Source organism: Phoca vitulina, unplaced genomic scaffold, assembly GCF_004348235.1.
Source record: "Phoca vitulina isolate PV1807 unplaced genomic scaffold, GSC_HSeal_1.0 scaffold30, whole genome shotgun sequence".
In the NCBI taxonomy this organism is placed as follows: Eukaryota; Metazoa; Chordata; class Mammalia; order Carnivora; family Phocidae; genus Phoca; species Phoca vitulina.
In genome coordinates, this window is record NW_022589733.1 from 15,937,627 (window position 1) to 15,959,881 (window position 22,255).

Sequence of the window (22,255 nt, forward strand, 5' to 3'; positions counted from 1 at the left end):
CTCCATGTGGAAGGGGATTGCCTTCAGTGGGATACATTCAGTTTGGTTCTGTGTGCATATGATGTGTGCTCTATCTTACACCTTTCAGAATAGCTCAGAACCTTGTTATGCAGATGCAGCCTATACACCAGAAGCAACAGCATCACCTAGGAGCTTGTTACAGACATATGACCTCCAGTTCACCCCAGCCGTACTGAGTCAGTTTACAACAAAATCCCCAATTGATTCACATGAACATGAAAATTTGAGATGTGTTGGCCTACACCAGTCACTGGAGCAGGTTGCTCAGCCTTTACAACGAGGGCATTAGAATCCCATGGGTGAGGAATTGCCCCTGAGACACTGGCCTTGGGTGGAAAATTTAAGGGAGCACCAAAAACTCAATTAACAAGATAAATAGAATCTAACCCAAATTTGTTGAGAAAATCAAAATTAATGCAAAAAATGCATGATGAAAAAAATACCAACTTTTAAAATACAGTTGGTATTACTAATTTTTCCTTTTACCTCTGGATCCGATACTGCTAGATAAGGCACTGCTTTAAAAAAATACAGATGTGTAAATACCATTCTACTCTGAATCAATTGGTCTTGGATAAGGGCAAGATATTATCAAGAACAAGAACAAAAGTAAAGCCAGAAGAACATTTATTAGTTGGAGAAAGCAAGTCCTATCAAGGACCAGGTTTCCTATCAAGTTATATAACTGTGTCAGGACTTAATTATTGCCTGATCATCCCCAGTAGAACTTAATCCTTATGAAGGCAGGGACTTGGTCTATTTCACTATTATTGTTTTCCCTGATGAATGCCCAGGTTGTAGTAAGGTGTTGAATAGATATTGCTAATTTAGTGTACAAATAAGTGGTGATTCATCCATATAATGTAATATTGTGTAGCAATTTAAGTGTTTTTTTAAAAAGCCTATTGTTGATATTGAATACTCCTTCTATGTTAAATATAGGAAGTATAAAACTGTATAAACAATATGAACACAATATTCTTTTTTTTCCCTAGTATTTCTATATCCTGTGGAAGAGGGTTAAGTTTATTATTATTTTTTTTAATCAGCCTTAAAGTTTAAACCTACAAAGAGAAGTTGATAGGCTGGAATATTTCTCTAAGATGAGTAAGATCAAAGTTTATGTTCCTTTTTTTTTTCTTTCCTTCCTAGAGTAGCTAATCACCTTTCTGCCTTTGTGGGAAAAGTCTCTCCAGGCCATTGGAACCTTATCATGCTGTTAACACACTGGGACAAAATTATTGGTAGGAGGACCATAAAAATGATTACCCATAATTGGTCACTTTGGAGAATGAAAGGGGGCACTATTCAAAATTACTCTACAACTACAAACACTAGGACTGTCTTGGGAAGAACCAGGACATGTGGTCACCATGTTTATTAGTAATACCCCACATGAGAGCCCTGCTTCTACTTGTTTCTAATAAGCAAACAAAGAAACAAAAGAATGGCTAGGGGACATTTGGATCTTTAGGACTTCAGTCATCTTGCTGGAAATTTAAAAAAAAAATCCCACGTAATCAGTGGTATCTAAAGTACATTATTTATTTGGACTTTTATCTGTAACGTTGAATAATTGAAAGGGAATCACTATGAATATTAAACGGCTCCAATTTCTAGGACAGAGTAGGCTGCCAATAAATAGACCATTTGATCTCTGAGTGTGAGAATCATGTGCGTGTTACACACCATTACGTAAGAGCAGATGTTAAATATTTAGCAGAATGACTAGCAACTATTGGAGCTTCCTTTCTGCCAACTAGTCTGGGTTTAATAATCCATCATAGTTAAAACAAAAATCTGGGTGCCTGGGTGGCTCAGTTGGTTAAGCGACTGCCTTCGGCTCAGGTCATGATCCTGGAGTCCCGGGATCGAGTCCCACATCAGGCTCCCTGCTCAGCAGGGAGTCTGCTTCTCCCTCTGACCCTCCTCCCTCTCCTGCTCTCTGTCTCTCATTGTCTCTCTCACAAATAAATAAAATCTTAAAAAAAAAAAAAATCTATCTCATTAACTAGAAACTCACTTCATGGCAAAGCTCTCCACATCCTTGTGGGTCATTAGAATGGGATTTTGACACTTTCTTTCATTTAGACATTGTCACCCTGAGCAAAAACAGCCAGAAGATCCCTTTGTGCAACTCACATAGGGCTGTGTTCCCTTCGTTTAGAGTCTCTTCTTTGGCACTGGGGATGCTTAGCTTTTGGTGCTGTAGCTTTTCAGATGCTAGAAGAGCTAGAGGGCAACCCTCATACAGGGTTAACAATTGCTGGTCACCTACTACCCAGCAGTATCCGAAATCCTTGTATTAAAGGAGTGATGTGGTTATATCCTTTCTGATCCTCATTTGATTGACATCATTGCTATTAATAAATAGGACTGAAAGAAGAAGCTGAATGAAAAATTCTCACTCAAAACTACAAATTAAAAGCCTAGTGTTGATAATGCTTATCATTATTTATTGGTTCATTCAACAATTATTTATTGAGCCCCAGTATATGCCAGGCACTGTTCTGGACTCTGGGTGAACAGAGGTGAACAGCACAAAGCCACTGTCTTCAATGGGACTGTCACTACAGCGAGGTGGGAGACACAAACAAACAATACACGGGCATTCATTATAATGTCGGGTAGTGGTAAGTGCAAAGAAAGGGAAAAAATGAGATAAATAGCTAGAAAGAGACTCAGTAACAAGGACTAGGTGTCGTTTTATATAAGGTGATCACTGAAAAGCTTTCTGAGGAGGTGGCATCTAAGTAGAGCAATGGTGGGTATGCAGGGAAGGTCATTCTTGTATCTGGGCATTTCTTTCCTTTAGTAAGAAATGACTTGATGGCTGGCAACTGGAGTTTAGTTTTCCTAGAACTGAGAGTGAGGTCACAAGTAGGAGAAGTTCATTTTCTTTTCCAGATCCTCTTCTCAGTGCTCTGATTCTTGAAGCAAGTTATCTTATCTTCTAGAACCTCAGTTCTCTCATCCGTAAAATGGGTTGGCTGGACACCATCTTTGTTGTCCAAACTCCCAGGGTACCAGTGAATTCAACATTGCCCTTCACCACCTACCCTCTGCCCAATCAGCATACCTGAATAACAGATGTGCTATTTATGTAATATATATTTATCTTAAGTAGCTTTTTTTTTTTTTTTTAAATCTAAACAGATGTACTTTTAAATGTTTCTGCAGCCAATTCCAATGTGGGGGACAGGAAGATTACCCCAATCTATGCAATCTATGGACAGCAGCTGAGTGTCCTACTGAATTCTGACACTAAGAATTCTGACTTGGGAGGTAGTGTCAGATTCCACATGTTAAGGGCTCAGTCCTGTGAGACTGTTCCCACTCCACCCTGCCAATTTCAGATGCCAACCACAAACCTAGGTTGTCTCCTGTGTTTCTGATTGACTGGCTATAGATCAGAAGTTCCAGCATCCCTCCTCCATGGTTCAATGAATATGCTAGAGCAGCTCACAGAGCTCAGAAGAATATTTTATTTACTAGATTACTGGTTTATTATAAAAGGTTATAACTCAGGAACAGCCAAATGGAAGAGATGCTCAAGGCAAGATCTGGGGAAAAGGCTCAGGAATTCCATGCTTTCTCTGAGTGGCCACTCTGCCTAAATCTCCATGTGTTCACCAACCTGGAAGTTCTCTGAATCCTGTCCTTTTATTTTTATGGAAGTTCTCTGAATCCTGTCCTTATGTTTTTTATTTCATTATATAGGCATGATTGATTATGTCATTGGCTATTGGTGATTGATTCAATTTCCAGCCCTTCTCCCCTCCCTGGAGGTCTGGGCAGGGGGCCTTAAACTTCCAACCCTCTAATCAAATAGCTGGTTCTCCTGGCAATTATCCCTCATCCTTAAGTGGGGTCCAAAAGTCATCTCATTAACTGAACAAGCCACCTTGGTTGTTTTCATCACTTAAGAAATCCAAAGGGTTTTAGGAATGCTGCCAGAAAGGGGAAGAAGATTAAACATAGTATTTCTCATTATAAATTGCAGTATCACAATTTTAAAAGGAAACATTGTGTTATTGGCTATGAGTGGAAAACTCTCCATAGTACAGAAGGTAACTGCACAATAAATTCATGGAAAGAAAACCATTTTATTAAATTCTAGCTACAGATTTGCTGCTGCAGACTTTAATCTTGAGATTTTATTTCCCTTTTCAAAAAGGGAATCTATAATCGTTAGACACACAACTTCAAACTATCCCTTACTCCATTAGAACGAGCAATAAAAATTTAACCAACACCCCTAAGAGGTCAAAAATTATTTATTGAATATCTACAACATAGCAGGCTCTGTTCTAGGCTCCAGGATACACAGTAAAAAAGATAAAGTCTTTGCTCCCCATGAAGCTTACATTCTAGAGAGTAAATACATTTACTGAAAGTAAACAGTGCATTGAAAAGATAAAAATATCAGAAAATAATATGTGCTCTTGTTAAAGAAAAAATTATTCATGACACTTGTTAAAGACGGTAAGGCACACTTTATTCAAGTAGGGCTACTACAATGGGATTTTCTAGTTGGAGAGAGAGCAAGAACTCAAATCCAGCTTAGACAGGGACAAGTGGGGATTTCCATCACAGAAGCAGATGGGGATCAGTGGATAGAAAATTACTAAGAGGAAACATCTAAGTAAGGGGGATTCTTGCTAGACCTACTCAACAGGATTCTTGCTGAAGATAGACTTGGATGATTAAGAATGAGAGTAGTCAGATACTAAGGGTAGGGAATTTTCACTACACCAGCTTAGCAGGATTCTTGCTCAAAGCAGATTCTACAAAGACAGAAGAATGGCCAATTTCAGGCCTATAGGGACAGAGGACTCAGAGGAGCCTGATTAAAGTTTGGTCAAAGTAGACAGTCTTTGTCACTCTGAGGAGAATGACAGACGAGCAATATGGTGGACAGGGAATAGGAGGCTGGAATGAGCCATCTTAGGGGGAAGTGGATTCCAGACAGAGGGAGAATTGTGTGCAGATTATCTGCTTAGTAATTTAAAAGGGAATACCTTTCTCCCTTTAAAGTGTATTGTTATTCAATGTCGCTTTAAAACCATTTCTTCCAACCATCAGAAATTCAGAAATGCATATTCCACACTTAGAAAACAATGGACCACTGGGATCAGGAGCCCTCCTAGCCTGGGCCTAGGAGTTACTATTTCCCTGCTGGTGCTGAGGCTGCTGGGCTGGAAGAACCCCTGGGGCCATAATCTCTGCACAACATGATGCAGTCCCCATTTTAAAGCCTACCCTGGGGCCAACAGATCAGGTCTTACAAAGAGAATCCAGAGTCCCTTAAATTTGCTTCTGGATCTGAGGTTAACTCCAGAAGCATTTACAGATGCTGGAAAGATCCAGTTTACAGTAGGAAAAAGTCCAAATAACAGCAAGCACAGCAACAATAAAATCATTCATTTGTGCAATTTATACATTTAGGTTATTGCCTATTCTAGGTCATCCTTTTCTGGAATTCTTGGAGCCATGCCAGACAGAGATTACATATCCCTATTGTATAAAGAAAATGAGACCCACAGAAATTAAGCAAATTTTTTCAGGGCTAGCAAGTCAGATACATCACCTGACAGCACTTCCGTCCATTCAGGGCATTGGACCAATTGATCTGAGTTGTGTGTTGGGTGACTGTCCTGGGAGGAGTATCAAGTCACGTAAAATCTAAATCCAAATCATTATAATGATACTATCAAAACATGCGGGTAGGGAGCAAGGAAGGATACCTAGATGAATTCTCTTATCCATTTCTAGGAGTTTAGAATTCTATAAAATCTAGAACATGAAAGGAAGAATTTATTTCCCTTTATCCATCCATTACTATATTCCTGCCCCTAATATTACTTAGTGCCTTTTCTGTGCTGAAAATCCAAAATGTAGAAAAGAAAAGGTGGGTGCCCCACAGGAGGTCTAATCTAGTTTGGTGGGTCAGCATCATCAAACTGACCACCTCATTACTAATTCATGACAGAAAATTATTTGAAAATTGTACTTCCAAGCATTACTATTTCTTCCATATGCCAGTTAGTGTTTGAAAAAAAAAAAAAAAAACTTAAAAAGGAGAAGTTTACTATAGCATCAAATAATTTCCAATTTTCTGAGTGCTAAATGAAGTAAAAATTGTGGTTAAATTAAACTCATCAGAGTTATTATGAAAGAAAAGTATTCTAATGAAATTGTATGTCTTTGAATCTAAATATTTTCAGAGAATTATGTCTATAAAAAAGGAGACCATTTTTTTAACAAATGAACAAAAATATATCAAATATGAAATTCCTTATATTAGAAATGTCAGTTTTTGCAATTCTTGACAAGCTCATCCAAATTTCAAATACCATATGATACATAGTTTCTATCCAGTTAAATACAATTCATAATCATGTGAATTTACTTATTGTCTTCTAATAAAATATTTAAAAGCTATTTTACATGTTGCTTTGCCAGTTTTATGCTACATATTGCAATCAAACAGAAGTGAATTCATTGATCAGATAATTAGTTTAATTTAAAAAAAATTCTGTTTGGTGGTAGGGAACTTGCTCGTTCTCTGCCTCAACTAAACTACCATGTGCTAAGCTATGTTCTGTTCTTGGCTCAGGAGAGAGATGAGAGTAAGTTGATTTTGAAGAGGAAATGGGAAGCAGGAGGTGGCAAATTCTTCCCTTACCTTGTCCTGAAATCTGGAACAGGGAAAAAAATATGGACACTAACAATAAAATCACTCCCTTCTATTGAGTGTTTCCTCTGTTCTAGGAACTGGTAGTAACTCTAGAAACGAGCTCATTGATCCTTTGCCACCACTTGGCAATGTGGAAATTATTTGCTTTGCATGTTTGTGGAAAATGAAGTTCAGAGAGGTCAAGATGACTGTCTGAAGTCACACAGCTAGTCATTGTTGGAGCCATATACAGACAGGCGTGTATTGAGTGCCACACCCAACAAGGGGTACGTTGCTTTCACTGTTGAGCAGAAGATCTGAGCTCTGAGCAGTGCGAGGGGAGCATTGGCTCTGTGAGCCTGTGACGAGTAGCTAAGTAGTGGCAGTTAGTTAGGTGATTAAAGTGACAAAGAACTATAAAATCATGTTTAAAATGTATGGACACCTGGAATGAAGAAGGCCCTTTGGAGATGGTAGCCTTTGATTATTAAAAAAATGATGAGTTGAGTTAGTCTGCAAGATAAAAATTCAGTTCTCACTTTTAGGCCATTGGGACCTGACAGAGGTTCCTGACATTGACTTAAAAAAAAAACAAAAAAAAAACACAATTTTAATCCCATAGGATGAAATATCAAATTTCTGTATGAAGCATAATACAAACAACTATAAAATGCCTAATCAGTTTTTTTTATATTTGATTTTCAACATTCACATTGTAGAAACATGCAAACCCCAGCTGAAACAATGTGCGATCTTGTCCCATTTATCTTTGGACGTAGAAGGCAGGTTAGGCAATGAGAGGTCTGACTAGATCCCGTTGTCCAGCTCTGCGGCCAATGGCTATTCAAAGTAAGAAGCCAAACCCATGGAGGGAGGAAATGTGCATCCCATTACCACCACTGTCTCAGCTGAATCACTGATGATGAAGAATGACGTTTTTGGCTCTTTAACCTAAGTTTAAAGGATAAACCCCTGGACTGAGGTGGCAGAAATGGGACCCGTTCGCATCCAGCTTTGACAACCACTTCCTGTGATGCTTGGGAGAGACACTTAGCCTCTCATTCACCATCTCTGCCAGTAGAGCCCATACTTTGCCTTCTCACAGGAATGAGATCAGTTTTTCACGCCTAATACGTGCTCTCCCACACAGCAAGAGCTCAAAAAAAAAAAAAAAAAAAAAAGGCCTCACTGATTGAAGAAAAGAATTAGTGAATTAATTAATACGCCTTTCTTATTTTTCAAAGCATTTGACATACATGAATAAGGTTTATGCTTACTAATTATCTGTATTAATAAAACTAAAGTCAGCATTACTTGTCAGCACCAGAGGGACGGACTTACTTCACCATCGAAATACGCCTTTCAGTTGGCAGAGAACAGTGAGCTCTACTTAGAAACAGTCACTCCAGAGACTTTCAGGGTCCTGTGATGACTTCTACTCTACGTACTCAACCCACCTGTGTAGGGTGCTAGCAGCAAATCCCAATTTCTGATGACCTACCTGACAGTGTCCCATCTGTCTCACAAGCACCTCCAGTTTATAAGTCCAACCCAAACTTAATTCAACTTTTTTCCCCACAAACTCATTTCTCCTTTTGGATTCATCACCACAGACACCAAGATCACAATTCACTCCATTTCTCAGATAAAGCAGCTTAAAATCATATTGGCATTCTCCAATCAGCCATCACATCTGGATAATCTGCCTTATTGATGTGCCATCATTCATTCAAGAAATATTGCTTGCACACGTATTGTGTTCCAGGCACCATGCAAAGAACTAGGCATACCTTAAGAAAACACAATCCCTGGTCCTTGGAGCCTATACTCTGCTGTGGCAGTCAGACCTATACCCACAGGAAAAGCCAGTAAGTAAACTAAGTTCAAGGAGTTGCAGCTGATACAAAGGAAACCAACAAAGCATGGCCTACTTTGAATGGAAAGGGAGCCCGTTTTGTGTGTAGAGGAACTAACTGATGGATGGCCAGCGTGGTTGGAGCATAGTGCACTGGAAGGAGAATGGGTTGAGATAAAGTCGGACAGGTTAGCAGGGTCCTGGTCATGTAAAACAACAAAGTAAGGGAGTTGGAATTTATTCAAGACTTTTGGAAACCAGTTAAGAGGTTTTGGTTATGGACTCATGTGATCTGAGTTGTGTGTTAGTATCTTTCTGGCTTTTTTGTGGAGAAGAAGTTGGAAGTCAGAGAGAATGGCTATGGGTTTGTCTCAGTCCTTCCGAGTCAGAGGTGAGGATGGTCTAGACCAGGCTAATGGCAGTGCAGAAGTGGAGAAGCCTCGCCTCCTTCCCATCCCCTATTTACTGAATTATTTTAGGCCCTGATTATATCTTATCTTAGCTTTCATAAAAACCCTCTTGGACTGCCTGTAGGTGATATTCCTAATCTGTCCTCCATACTGCCTGCCACATAGATTTGGCCACTCCTGTGCTCAGAGATCCCAATTCACCTCCTCCCTTCCACTCACCACCATTGTCCTACAGAGGCTCTCAAAAAGAGGTGAATTATACTCACAATCACCTAGGAACAACTGAAAATATTTTGGACTGGGTCCCCCCTGCTGTGCAGAGTGATACTCTCTGGGCACCATGAATGTGTATTTTTAGTAAGTTTCTCCAAGCCATGTAGGTCATCTGCTCTCTTTTCCTCCCCACCATCCCCAGGAACACTGGCATATAAGATATAATTTGGCTAAACACAAGATCTGTTCAGAACTGCTGCAATTGGCCTACCCTCCTCATACACGGTCAACATCTCACCATCTCCTGTTGTATCTCTTATATATTTTGTTCCCTCAACCTTCAGGGAGAGAAAGTATCCTGTTGCACTGTCTGGGAAGGTGGGTGGGCACAGAGATCAATAGGTGATTACAAGACAACAGGATAGATACTTTGGAACAGGGTTGGGAAGACCAAAAGATATCAAGGAAGGTAGCAAGATTCTTTGTGCATCCTGAAGTCGATAGCCGGGTCTACCAAATAAGATTTTAATGATTGAATGAATGAATGGATGAATGAATGAATGATGAATGTAAACAAAAGCCACTACTCAAGGACAAGAAGAACAGAAAAGTGTTCCTTCTTTAGCTGAATCAATGTCATAAAGCAGTAATTACTCTATATCGAAATAAAGAAGAACCACTTAAACGAAGATTGCTTTTAAGGCAATATGTTCCAAATGAAAGAGGACTCCACTAGTCGGGAAAGACATTTTATTTCCAAGCTTCTAAGAGGGTTCTACAAACAATAGAGGCTTAAAGTAAAAAAGAGAAGATAAAAAGGAAAAAAAAAAAAGAAAACACGTATTTTAACTATTAAAAATTAGACAGCCTTTTTTTTTAAACTTAAACATAAAAATGTAAAAATGTAGTTGTCAAATCTAATCTAAATACATTCCTAGACAAAAAGGATCATCCATGGTGACGGGGTTACTTACAGCTGTATTCTTGTTTAAGTGCTATTCATATTCCTTTTGAATTATTTCTTTATTTCAAATTCAATTGGAGATCTGTGCAAATCTAGCAAAATATTCTTTGGATTACAAAAACTATATAAAAAATGAACAAAACCTGCAATTATGGAAGTATTGAGAATGTACAATCCTTCATTGAAATGAAAGATTCCAAAGTGACATTGTCCACAGAATTTATTCCACTGAAGGGTTGAGACAATTTGATTTAAATGCAAAGGAAAATGAAAGTGAGCACTTCATAAAAACATTTTTCTTTTTATGCATTTTGACTGAGTCATAAAAATAGGATGTAGCAGGATATCAAGAAATGCTTGAAACAAACTTTCACAATAAAGTAAAAATAAAAAAGAGATAAATCTAAAAATTGTCTGCAATCCAGGAGAAAGCATGTGCCCTGTGTCTAGGGGGAAAGAGGGAAAACACTTGTAGCATGACTTTGTGTGATCTTTCCCCGAGTATTGCTACATTTTGACCTTTGGCCTAAAGGAACAGGTGAAATGCCCTTCATGGAAGTCCCAATCCCCAGGCAGCTAGATGGGACTTCCAGAGACAGTAGGCATACTGGAATTGACCCTCAGAATACACCATGGTCCCTGCCCTCATTCTGAGCTTATTGCCCAAAGCATATTTTAAAACTGAGTTTTGGAAATGAATTGCTCTTTCTTTTATCAAAATTTGAAATGCCACATTATTTTATGAGGAGTTATAATCACAGGAGGAAAAAATAAGCAGTTTCAAGTGTCAGAGTCATTATGATAGCCTGGCAAAATCAAAGTAGGGAAAAACAGAGTAACATCGGATGTCTGATAACTACACGTGGCAAATTTGTATTTTTGACTCTTCACTCCCGCAACCCCCAAATGTTCAGTATGGGGCAGAAAACCCACATCTTGGAAGTTTCGAGTTCCGATCCTTTCATTTCCTCATGGATTCATCTCTCATAGCCACTGAATTACTGATAGGCAAGATAAACGCCTATTATATATCAAGTATTGCAAAATCAGAGACTGACCTAGATCTTTAGCATCCTTCTTTTTCAGAAGATGTACACGGAGGGAAGCCAGGACGCTAACACTGAGGACGTACAAGAAAGCTTTACATGGCGTTACAGAATCTTGTCTGAAAAAACATTTGCAAAACAGATTTGATTTTAAATAAACAATAAAAGCAGCACGCAACAGCTCATAAATAGGGTTATGAAAAGATCACAATTATCTTAAATGAGAAATATAAATGAGTCATTAGAAATACTTAATTTTTTTCAATGTTAAGAATGAAACCCAGAATTAAAAAAGAATCTGTTTTTATTTCAAAGGTTGCTTCTTATATTGAAGCTCATATTAAAGCAACAGTACAATGTTCATAAAATATAAGTGTGATGCCGTAACATTTCTTACATGTCAGAATACTGATATTTGTATGTATACTAAAATAAGAACTTTAAAATTGTACAAATAGATACATTAAAAATGGCATAGAAATAGGGAGCCTCTCACCGAAACAAGACAGTTATATCTGGCACGTATTAGTTTAAGATGAAAGTAGAAGCAAAAAGATTTACAAGAATCAGCAGTAACAAGATTGATGCTCAAGAGACATAATTGTACATTGTATTGTACATACATTGTATGGGTTTAAGCTGGCTGAATATTATATATTTCAAGTTTAAAAATGCACTACATATAGAGTGTCCATAGTTTAAGGCGAAATTACAGCTCAGAACTGTTGTCCTTTCTAATTTTGTGGAAGCTTCTTTGACAAATAAAAAAAAGAAGAAAGAAAGACTTAGATGTTCATAACACATAAACAATTTCCCTTCATTGTAAGTTCACCGTTAGACTTCTCCTTCACTTAAATATTTTGTACGCCAAGTGGTTTTTCTCTAGAGAAGTTGATAAACAACTTCAATATTTGCCTTTTTTTGAGAAAAGGTACTTCACAGTATTTACCACTTTGATGTCCTTGCAGTTTTATTAAATGTATCCTCTCTGTAAAACTTTGCTTGTTTTAAATGAGCCTTTCCTTGATTTAAAAAAATACCTGTTTACATATCTTCTAGATTCTTCAGAATGCCAGACACAGTTCTTAAGGCCAAATTTGTATCGTTATTGTTAAGAGTCGTCATCAAAAGTGTCTTTGGAACCGTACAAGTCTGCTAGTTTCTTAAAACGAGGTCCCCAGTTCTGTAGGTAGTCATAGTCCAAGTCTGAATCTGTGGTGGCAGACTCTAGGGAGCTCAGGGACCCAGCCACCGAGCCCCTGCCTTCATAACCGTAGATTTGGATGGAATCATAAGGAGGGGCAGTTGGGTCATTATCTGCCTCCTGTATTCTCGTGTTGATGAAGTCATCGACGTCCACACTGTTGGGTGCTGGCCGGAGCCCAGGTCTAGGCATGTACTGATACTCGGGTTTTATGTCTTTGCGAGGGATAAATCCATTGATCCCGTCTGGATTCTGGAGGGTGGCGATATCAAAGGCTTCTGTATCTTCTTCCCCACCCCCTTCGTCATCATAGGTAATGATGTTCTCACGGACATCTTCTTCCTCAAAGACGATCAGTGGTTCTTTCTTTTGCCTTCTCAGGGTCACAAACAACACTACGATGACTACAAGGAAAGCACAAGAAAGTGAGCACAGGTTAAGCCCAGTATTCCTGGAGCTTTCTCCCGGAGGAGAACTCTGCTTACTGCAAGACATGATGTGCTCATGCTCAGACTAGGAACCGGTCTATGAGTCTACAAAATGAGAGTTTTACCTGGAATCCCCAAAGATGTGTAAAACCGCCCTCCACCTGGCTCTTCCTCTGCAAAACGCTGCCAGGAAAATATGATATCCAAACAAGCCAGCAAGTTGAAACTATTCTGAGCTTTTTAAAAATGAATCTGACATTATTTGGAAGTCATCTGTCTAAGAATTAGGAAGATTCTAAATAGACTGGTCTGCAGCTTCTTAAAACTGCCTTATGTTGTATTTTCTTTTTCTTTTTCCAAAGGAAGACAGCTATCTCTCCAAAGCATATGAATGAGAATGTTCCAAGACCTCAGGTCCTACCTTTCTATAGGAGGTGATGCTTGTTCCTGACCAGAGGGTTTGGGGGGAATGGGGAGGAGCAGTGATCCTACTCTACCTTAATAAGAAATCTTATCATAAAAGTGGTTGGATTCTCTTCAAACCACTGTAGAGAAGAGGGGAAGTTTATAATGACCCCCAGGAGACAAATCTCCTCTATTTATTTAAACATAGGAAGGTAGCATCAGCTGAACCCCAGAGGAAGCAGCTCTAGTTCCTCCTGAGAGAGGCGATTCCACTGCGCTCAGACAACCTAGGATGAGTGGGCAGAACCACACTTGAAAGGAAAGCCAAGACAGTGCTTAATTCTCCATGTTCCACCTCCACAAGAAGCTTCTACAATATTCCATGACAACACTCTCCCACATGTGTGGCTAGACTAAAGAAAATGTTTGTGCCTGAATCTGGCAAGGGGTCTGAGAGCCCCTCTGGGTCCACCATCACCGGGAGCTGCAAGGATGAAGCTCCCTTTCTCCCCCAGGGCTGGACACAGCAACCCGGTACCCAGAAAATTCTTAGGAACTCTTTGTTGACCTGAACTCACTGGCTCTTCCCTATGCACTTGGGCCCCCTCAACTCATTCAATGGAGAACCAAACATCATGGAACAAGCATAAATTTGATGTCAGAAATCCTTGGGTTTGAAATGCCAGATGGGTTGATTTTTCTCCTACGTGATCTCTTCCTGAAGCCCAGCAGTGGTTGTTATTAGCGTGCGCACACCGCTGTTCTTACAGAGATGAGATGTAAGTGTAGGAAAAGCCTCCTAAGGGTCCCCATAAGCTGAGGCTTGCATCCAGATATTACCTCTGCTAATCAGAGGAGTCAAGATCCAGCTTGGCCAGGCCAACCTTTGTCCAGTTCCTTGAGTCCTTCATACCATGTCTTTGGCCTCCTGATTATTCTTTCTGTCCCCAACACTTCTCTTTCCTCTTCTTAGCAAACCGTTGCTCATATACCAGGCCTCTGCCTAGTTTCCTCTTCTGCAAAACCTTGTCAGATGTCCCCCTGCAGCAGCCCCAGACAGCTGCTGCTGTGTAGTCCTGCACTGTCGGCAATGTGCTCATCAGAACCTTCCCCCAACTCTGCTCCGAATGCTTGTTAAGTTTCCCCCCTGTCTCTCCGGTACCATAACGTGCACCGCGCAGGCCCCACCCCTGCCTTGTCTCCAGCTGTAGCCACTGGTGACCAGCCTGCGCTCCAGAAATATATATTTCAAGGATGGGCATCTGGTTGCAGAACCCTTCCCGCAGGTGACAGCGGAGCCCCCTTACCCAGGAGAATGACGATGCAGGCAAGGATGGCAATCAGCGCCCCCGTGCTCAGGCCGGCGTTCAGGATGTAGGCCTCGGCATTGCAGGAGAGCAGTGCACCGTGCACATCGCACCCACACACCTTGATGGTGAGGGTGTTGGTGCTACTCATGGGCGGGATTCCACCATCGCTGATCACGATGGGCAGGAGGTACAGATCCTGCTTCTGCCGACTGAAGCCTCCACGCCGGGCGTACACCCCTGCGGTGTTATCTGTTGGGAGAGCAGAGACATTTCTTCTCAGGGCAGGGCCACTGGAATCACGGCATGAATATTCATGCATTCGGCTTGGCAGAGGTCAGGGTGCTCTTTCTCATCACCAGGGTCAACAACCAGCATCTTTAATCTAGGTACCTACGGAGACCGCGGTCATCTGGCATTGCAGAATAGTGTCTCCATATTTTGGAACCAAACTTAGAAATTGGCTCTTTTTTTATTTCGTAGATACAAAGGCCCCCACTGGCAAGCTCACCACACTGCTTTCTGTTTGGGTGTCCCCTTCATCAGATACCACAACGAAGTGTGGGCTTGGACCACATACCCTATGTGAGTATGGCAGATAATTAAATATATAAGTGGGTGTGAGAAAAAACAAACAGAAAAATCTTTTTCATGCTTGTACTTTCCTACTTCATGACAAGCCTTTGGCCAGTTTCTATGTGTGTGTTTAAAAGATTTCCAGTCCACACTCAAACCTTGCGCAAACTGTAAATCCACTTGTGAGTCCTAAAGGAAAATATTATCTTGAAGAGAAAATATTTTATAAAACCACTAACAGGTTTATAGTTTCTTTGAAATTCAAGCACCATCCACCACCTGATTAAACATGTCATGCGTCCTGCTCAAAATAATTCCAAGTTCTCTCTGTGGTCCACACAACACAGCCCACCTCTACACAGTGAATCACTAGATTTTTCCCTCATCTGAAGACTTTGCCTTCAAGGGTCACATCCCATCCGTTCCACATGTCCCAGTTCAGTCTGACATGCAGAACTTTCTTCTGTTTCCCAAGCACACCACACTTCCCACATGCCTTTTTAGCCACTGCCCTAGGATCCCAGGAAGCTGTTCCTGGTGGCATGACAGGTGAACTCCTCAAGCCTCAAAATTGAACCCCAAAGTCATCACATCGGGGAGGCCTTTCTAGACCTCTCCCATCATCTGCTCTGTGACCCCAAGCACTGTATATTCTTACAGAAATTAGTACCCCACTGCTGTGTCATTAATGTTGACATAACCACTTTGACCTCACCTGGAGTGTGAACTTCTGAGACTAGGGGATTCATCTCAGTCTCTCCAGTGTTGCACACGTAATAGACATTCAATAAATATTTTTTGAACAAATGGCATAACTGTATTCTGGGAAAGATTTAATTAAGATTCCAGATGTTGGCTTCCATATAATCTTTTGTCACCTAAGCCCCCAACTACTTCCTCATCATGTTTTCTGCAGATCTGTACCAACCAACAATATTTCTTTCCATGCTGTATGCTCTGGGGGAAAATTATAAAATAGGTGAAGTTTTTAGTATGTTCTATCAAATTACTCACACACACACACACACAGATCCTCAGTATGGTTTGCCTCTGTTTGTGATTACAGTCAGTAACTTATAGCAATATGAATGTTATGACCAACATGATCGTCCAATAGCTAGCAGGTTTTGAATGGATTGACAGTACCCTGAATTAGCTCTTGTCATAAGAAGAAATATCTTAGAATCTCTTTTGAGAGAGTAAATTGATATACTTTAGGTGAAAGGAAATGTAATGAATTTTCTGTGAGATAAAATCTATTAAATATAAAAGGTAGATTCAGTCTGATTTAGGGATGAGCAGATATTCTGATTATTGCAGAAGATAAGGTGTGTGTACGCACTGGTTTTTGGCAAGCCGTACAATGACATTCTCTGCCCTTCGTTGCCAACATCTCAAACAAAACCAGGCTGAACACCTAACTCTCATTTCTGTATTTTCTGAATATTGTATGACTAGTATAAATTGTGCTTATCACTGGAAAAAATTATATATACTATGGAAAATCATGAAAAAAGATAAATAAAATGGGCCAAATAGACTGTTAACTGAAAATTCAGTTTCCTGACTCTTCTCTCCTATTCCAGCCTATACCATTGTTCCATGCCTAAGGATTACAAAAAAATGTACATATCTATAACAAATTATTTGAAAATGTTATTTTTCCCTTCTCATACATTTTTTTGAGTTCAAATAAGACTTTCACAAATTAAAGGTGACAATATTTACCCCGTTTTAATGATATGAAATGTCACAAGGCCACTATGAATAAAAGTAAAAATTAAAAATCAAAGAAGAAAAGCAAATTATTTAAATTGCTTGGTCAAATACACTTCTCTGATGTGAACAACATCCCCAATGGATCATTAGTTTATCTATTGGGTCACACCCTGTCACCAAGGGTATTGGTTTGGAGGGCATGTAAACTGAGTGTTTTGTTTTTGTAAACCTGTAGAAGGCATAATTTTAAATCTATTCTTCAATGTGCCATCCACAAAAAACGGGACCTCCAGATCACAGCACGCCGGCTTACACGTGACAGTAGCTGAAATCAAACACTAATGGAACCATGGATCTGAGCAGGACACGAACCTGTGAATGTAGGATGTCTCATATTCTGAATAAGCAAGTCCCCTCAGACACATTCAAACTATTACATAAAAGCTCATCAAAGTACCCAGATGACTGAACCATTTACAGTCTCTGAGTGACAGACCTGTAGAATCTTGAGAACTTTTAAAAAAGTTCCTCTAGCCAAACATGTTTCACATATGGATTTTTTTTTTTTTTTTTTTGACAGAGAGAGACACAGTGAGAGAGGAAACATAGGCAGGGGGAGTGGGAGAGGGAGAAGCAGGCTTCCCGCTGAGCAGGGAGCCCAATGTGGGACTCGATCCCAACCTGAGCCAAAGGCAGACGCCTAATGACTGAGCCACCCAGGCGCCCTCACATATGGATTTTAAGATGAGTTTAAAAGGTGGGAAAGAAATGGACTGAGTATCTCTCCTTGGGCGTATACTAATTGCATGCTTTCAAATGAGTCATTTGTCTTATCTAGAGCCTCATTTGTTCATCTTTTAAAATGACACTGGTTGATATCAAGTGCACCTCACAGGAATCAAATAACATAATAAAAGTCATGGTTCTGCCAGAGCTCAGGGAATCCTTCTACCAGAAAACTTTACACCCAGTACTGACATCGTCCAGGGCTGGTGACCTGGAGAAGGGGAGACAGATGTGGTAGAATAGAAATGTGACTAACCAGCCTGGCTCTTGGCACCTAGGTGGTTGGTGTTGTTTGAATGAATAAGATATCTCCCCTCTAAATCCAAGTGGCTCCAGTACCAGCAGGAGACTGAGCTTTTTTGGGGGATGGCCATTTTGGAGAAGTCAGTGCTGCATCCTGTAATGGTCTTTCTTGTGGTCCACTCTGATCACTGATCTACTAACAAAAAAAGCCACCACTATGGGCAGGAACTTCATTAAAAAAAATCTAGAAAAACAAACAAACTAGCCATTATTATGGCTATTCTGGAAATCAATTTTGCATCCTAAGTTTGACTACAGATTTCCTTTCATCCAAATTAGCAACCACTGCCTATCTGTTTTTGAGAGGGTCCCCTCACTTTGGACATATACATTCCTCGGTTTAGGGCGGCCTTTGGATAAAAGAGGTTCCACGAGGACACATTTTCAGGGAAGTGTCAAACTGGTTCCATGGTTCATAAGATGAGGCAGAACAAGGCAAATGTTCTCAATGTTTAAATTTCCATCAGGAGATTTTGCAGATCCTTCTCCTTTATAAAGCGTCCAAAGGGCAAGTCTCTCAGTATTTGGGGTCAAACAGGCCTGGGTTTGAATCTTGAATCGTCTACATATCAATTGCTTGACTTTAGTCATATTAAGTAAATGTCCTGTTTCTCTAGTCTCACCCAGGAAACTAATAATTTTAAATGGTAAAATGATTTCATTCATAAAGGTACTGAGCACAGCAACAGACTGTTGGAGATGCTCAGTAAATATTAATTCTTTCCTGGAAGCGATCCTCTTTGAGCAATAAACTAATGAGGAAGAGAAACTTATTGGCAAAGAGAGGAAAGTGAATTCCTGGAAATGTCATCGCAGCTTGGAATGCAACTGCCTCCGCAGAAGGGCTCATCATCCAGAGGTAAGACCACAGTTCATGCTCTTCAGTCCTGGGCAACGTATTTCCCATGGTAAGAAAATGTTTTTCAGGCACCTCGCTTTTTCATCCTGACACCCAGTGTTCTCATCCTTGGCCACAGACACATAACCAGTTTCATTTTCCCCCCACTAAGGCAAAACCTTGCAAATGGGGTCATTAATTACCAGTATATGTCATGCACAAATTGTAGTGTTTCTATTAATGGAAAATAAATTCAGATTTCAAATTTTTATGTCTACAACCTGGACTCCTAATCACATGCTGTTTTTACCTGCACACTTTGTCATTACACTAACAAAATGTAAAGGTACCTGATAATGATGGTCTCCATGGTACCAGTTTGGGGATGCAAACATAGGGTTATGATGATGATGTAGCCCATTGGAGGTATACATATAACTGACATTAAAAGGGGAAATTATGATGGGTAACCAGTCCTCGATTGATAGACCACACTGGGTGCCATCTTCCCACACTGGAAGCAGTGTTTTTTTGGCCAATACAAGATTTTGCAAAACACTGGAAGCAGTGTTTTTGTTTTGTTTTGTTTTGTTTTTTGCTGATACAAGATTTTGCAAAATGGGCAGCATACGGGCATAGACCCTGCATGTTAAAAATTTGAAAAAGAGAAACCACTGCTGCAAAGGATTAACACGTTGTGGTCTCACCATGACGTGAGGAGAAAGGCTTGACCTATGGTGAAGGAATCAGTCACCTCAGCAGCTTTACTAAAGCTCTGAAGATGCCCTTCCTTGGCCACACATCCTTCTGTCATTGTTCAACCTGACCAGATAAGGGCCCCTCTCTGGAGACTGTTAAACATCTAGAGAATTAAAGCCAAACCTTGCTCTTATTTTGTTCACTTCTGACCCATATCTACCTACTCTACCCTTACTGCTCACACGTGAGACAAAGTAGGTCTATCTACCACTTAAATAGCTCCCACACACTTGAAGAGAGTTAGTTATGCAGTCGTGAGCAGAATAATCATTATTTGATTACTTTCCTCTGGGCCCTCTCCATTTTCCCAAGAAATGTGGCAATAGCTCTATCAGGATAATGGAAAAAAAATATATGCATGCATGTGAAATATAAGTGTGTATTTATCTATATCTGTATATATATATAGGTATAGTATATGTGTCAGAAGTCTTAATGGAGTTTTAAGCTTTAATACTTTTAGAAGTATATATGCTATACAATTACAAAAGATATCACTGGAAAGTTTAATTATTTCGATTGAATTTTTTTTAAGTCAACTCTATCCCCAATGTGGAACTTGAACTCACGACCCCAAGGTCAAGAGTCACATGCTCTAACAACTGAGACAGCCAGGTACCCCTAGTTATTTAGATTTTTTTATACTCATTTAGATTTGTGATTATCCAAAACTTAATTGAAATTTTTGATGCCATATTTGCCATCTTCAACCTGAGGGGCTGAAATAATAGAAATTTCAAATAAAACTTGTAAAGTTTGTAGCATTTATATTTTTGGTATTACTTATGCTCAAAGATGACTTTGGGGTCAGTATTTGACCCCAAATACTGATAGCTTGTGTATACATATTAACGAAGAAAATTGCCTGACCCAAGACTCCGATGGCTATAATGTCTTCCAACTGAATTAAGGAGCTGCACACTAAGAGGAGATCATCACGATCTTTTAATTAACACCTCTGATACTGAGAGATTGGCAAAACATGAATTATAATAAATAACATTGTAGGAATAACTGTCTATGTGTATGTGTGTATAAGACATCTAAGTGTGCACCTTTGGTCGGTGTTAATAGATTTTTCTTTGTTGTAATTTACAACTTCCCTTGAAATTAACATTTCCTCCATTTTTGTATGAGAATAATTCTCTCCTTGGTGATAGGGAGGGAAAAAGAAACATATTCCCTAAGTATTTCTTAGTTTAAGCAAGGAAAACTACCAAGGAATTCAGTGGGATATAAACATTTAGGGTCTTTTAGTGAGTTGAGAAATCCCAGGAGTTAGTTAAATCAGTGACCAGAGGAAACCCTGAAAGAATATGTCTGTTCCACCAAAATGACCTATCTTTTTTTGTTGTTGTTGGGCTGGGGAGGGAGTAAGCTCCCAGATAAGCTGTGTTGTAATGGACAAACTGCTGCAATGAAATTCAGGCAGAAAAGGAACATAATTATTTACACAGAGAAAATGGCAGCACATTAAAAGACATCTGCCATTTTGATCTGCCAATAGAGCATCTTCCATATTGAAGCAATTAAGAGGGAAAAAAGTTCCATAGAAATCTATTTGGCTATCTTTAAATAATAAAAGTAAAAAACCAGAAGCATATTTGGATACTATCTGATGCTGCTCATAAAAAAAAAAAAAATGTTCTAAGCTTAGGGGAAAAAAAAAAGGCAGGGTGGGGGAGAAAAAAAGAAGTTTGCCAATTGGCCTAATTGGGGTGAATCTGTCTTGGATATCCCTTTACTCAGCCAAATCTGATTTTCATGCATACTTTTTGTTGTTGTTTTGGTTTGGTTTTTGAATTTTTTGAGCACTTCAAGCTTAACTCTGCATGCATCAGGTATCAGAGCTCATTTGATCTGCAACTTAGCTCATCTTAGATAATATACATGAAAAATAAGCACATTTCAAGGTCATCTCTTCCTGGATCCAAACCCTGTATGTCCAATTTAACTTTGTGGGATAATAAATAATGAATGGAAAGAAGAGGTGGATTATGTGCTATTGACTCCTCAGAATATTCCGACATTATAAGGTGGGTGTCTTTTTAAGCCTGAAGCTTATGTCATAACATAATCATTTTTCCCCTAATAATAACGGATCCCTGAAATTTCTGAAGCACATCACCTATTTCCCCAGCCATTCTTTCATCTTTTTTAAAGATTTTATTTATTTATTTGATAGAGAGAGACACAGCAAGAGAGGGAACATAAGCAGGGGGAGTGGGAGAGGGAGAAGCAGGCTTCCTGCAGAGCAGGGAGCCCGATGCGGGGCTCGATCCCAGGACCCCGAGATCATGACCTGAGCCGAAGGCAGACGCTTAACGACTGAGCCACCCAGGTGCCCCCATTCTTTCATTTTAATCCTTGCATTTGGTCAACCCACTATTTTAAGTGCTGGGACACTGCCCCCATGGAGCTCATGTTCTAGTGGGAGACAAACAGGGAATGAGTGTTTAGCATGCAAGATAAAGAAAAATAAGAAAAGCTATTGCAGTGTTCCTTCCTCAGAGGAGGAAACACTCAAGATGGGCTGGGGATACCCTGCAAAGAAAGCGTTTCAGTGACTTCATTTATGGGGAGACCTGAAAGAGGAAGAATAGGCAGAAGGAGTCCATTCCTGGCAGAGCAAAGTAAATGAGACAGGTCATTTTCCCATGATTATGGAAGATGGAAAGAGGAGACTAACTGGGGAACTATGAAATTACCTGGTTTTTGATGGAAGTCACGCTGACACAAAAT

General features: G+C 39.8%; 1 protein-coding gene across 2 annotated transcripts in view; it reads right to left on the reverse strand.

Moving 5' to 3' along the window:
- Positions 1-11,474: 11,474 nt before the first annotated feature.
- The window catches only part of CDH11 (cadherin 11), a 142,726-nt gene continuing 131,945 nt past the window's right edge, over positions 11,475-22,255 (reverse strand). For both annotated transcript variants that reach the window (XM_032424355.1, XM_032424354.1), the window contains 2 exons: positions 14,533-14,784; positions 11,475-12,796 (listed from right to left, as the gene is read on the reverse strand). In XM_032424355.1, coding sequence (XP_032280246.1) covers positions 12,300-12,796; positions 14,533-14,784 — 749 coding nt within the window. In that variant the 3' untranslated portion in view covers positions 11,475-12,299. The remainder of the gene's footprint in view (positions 12,797-14,532; positions 14,785-22,255) is intronic.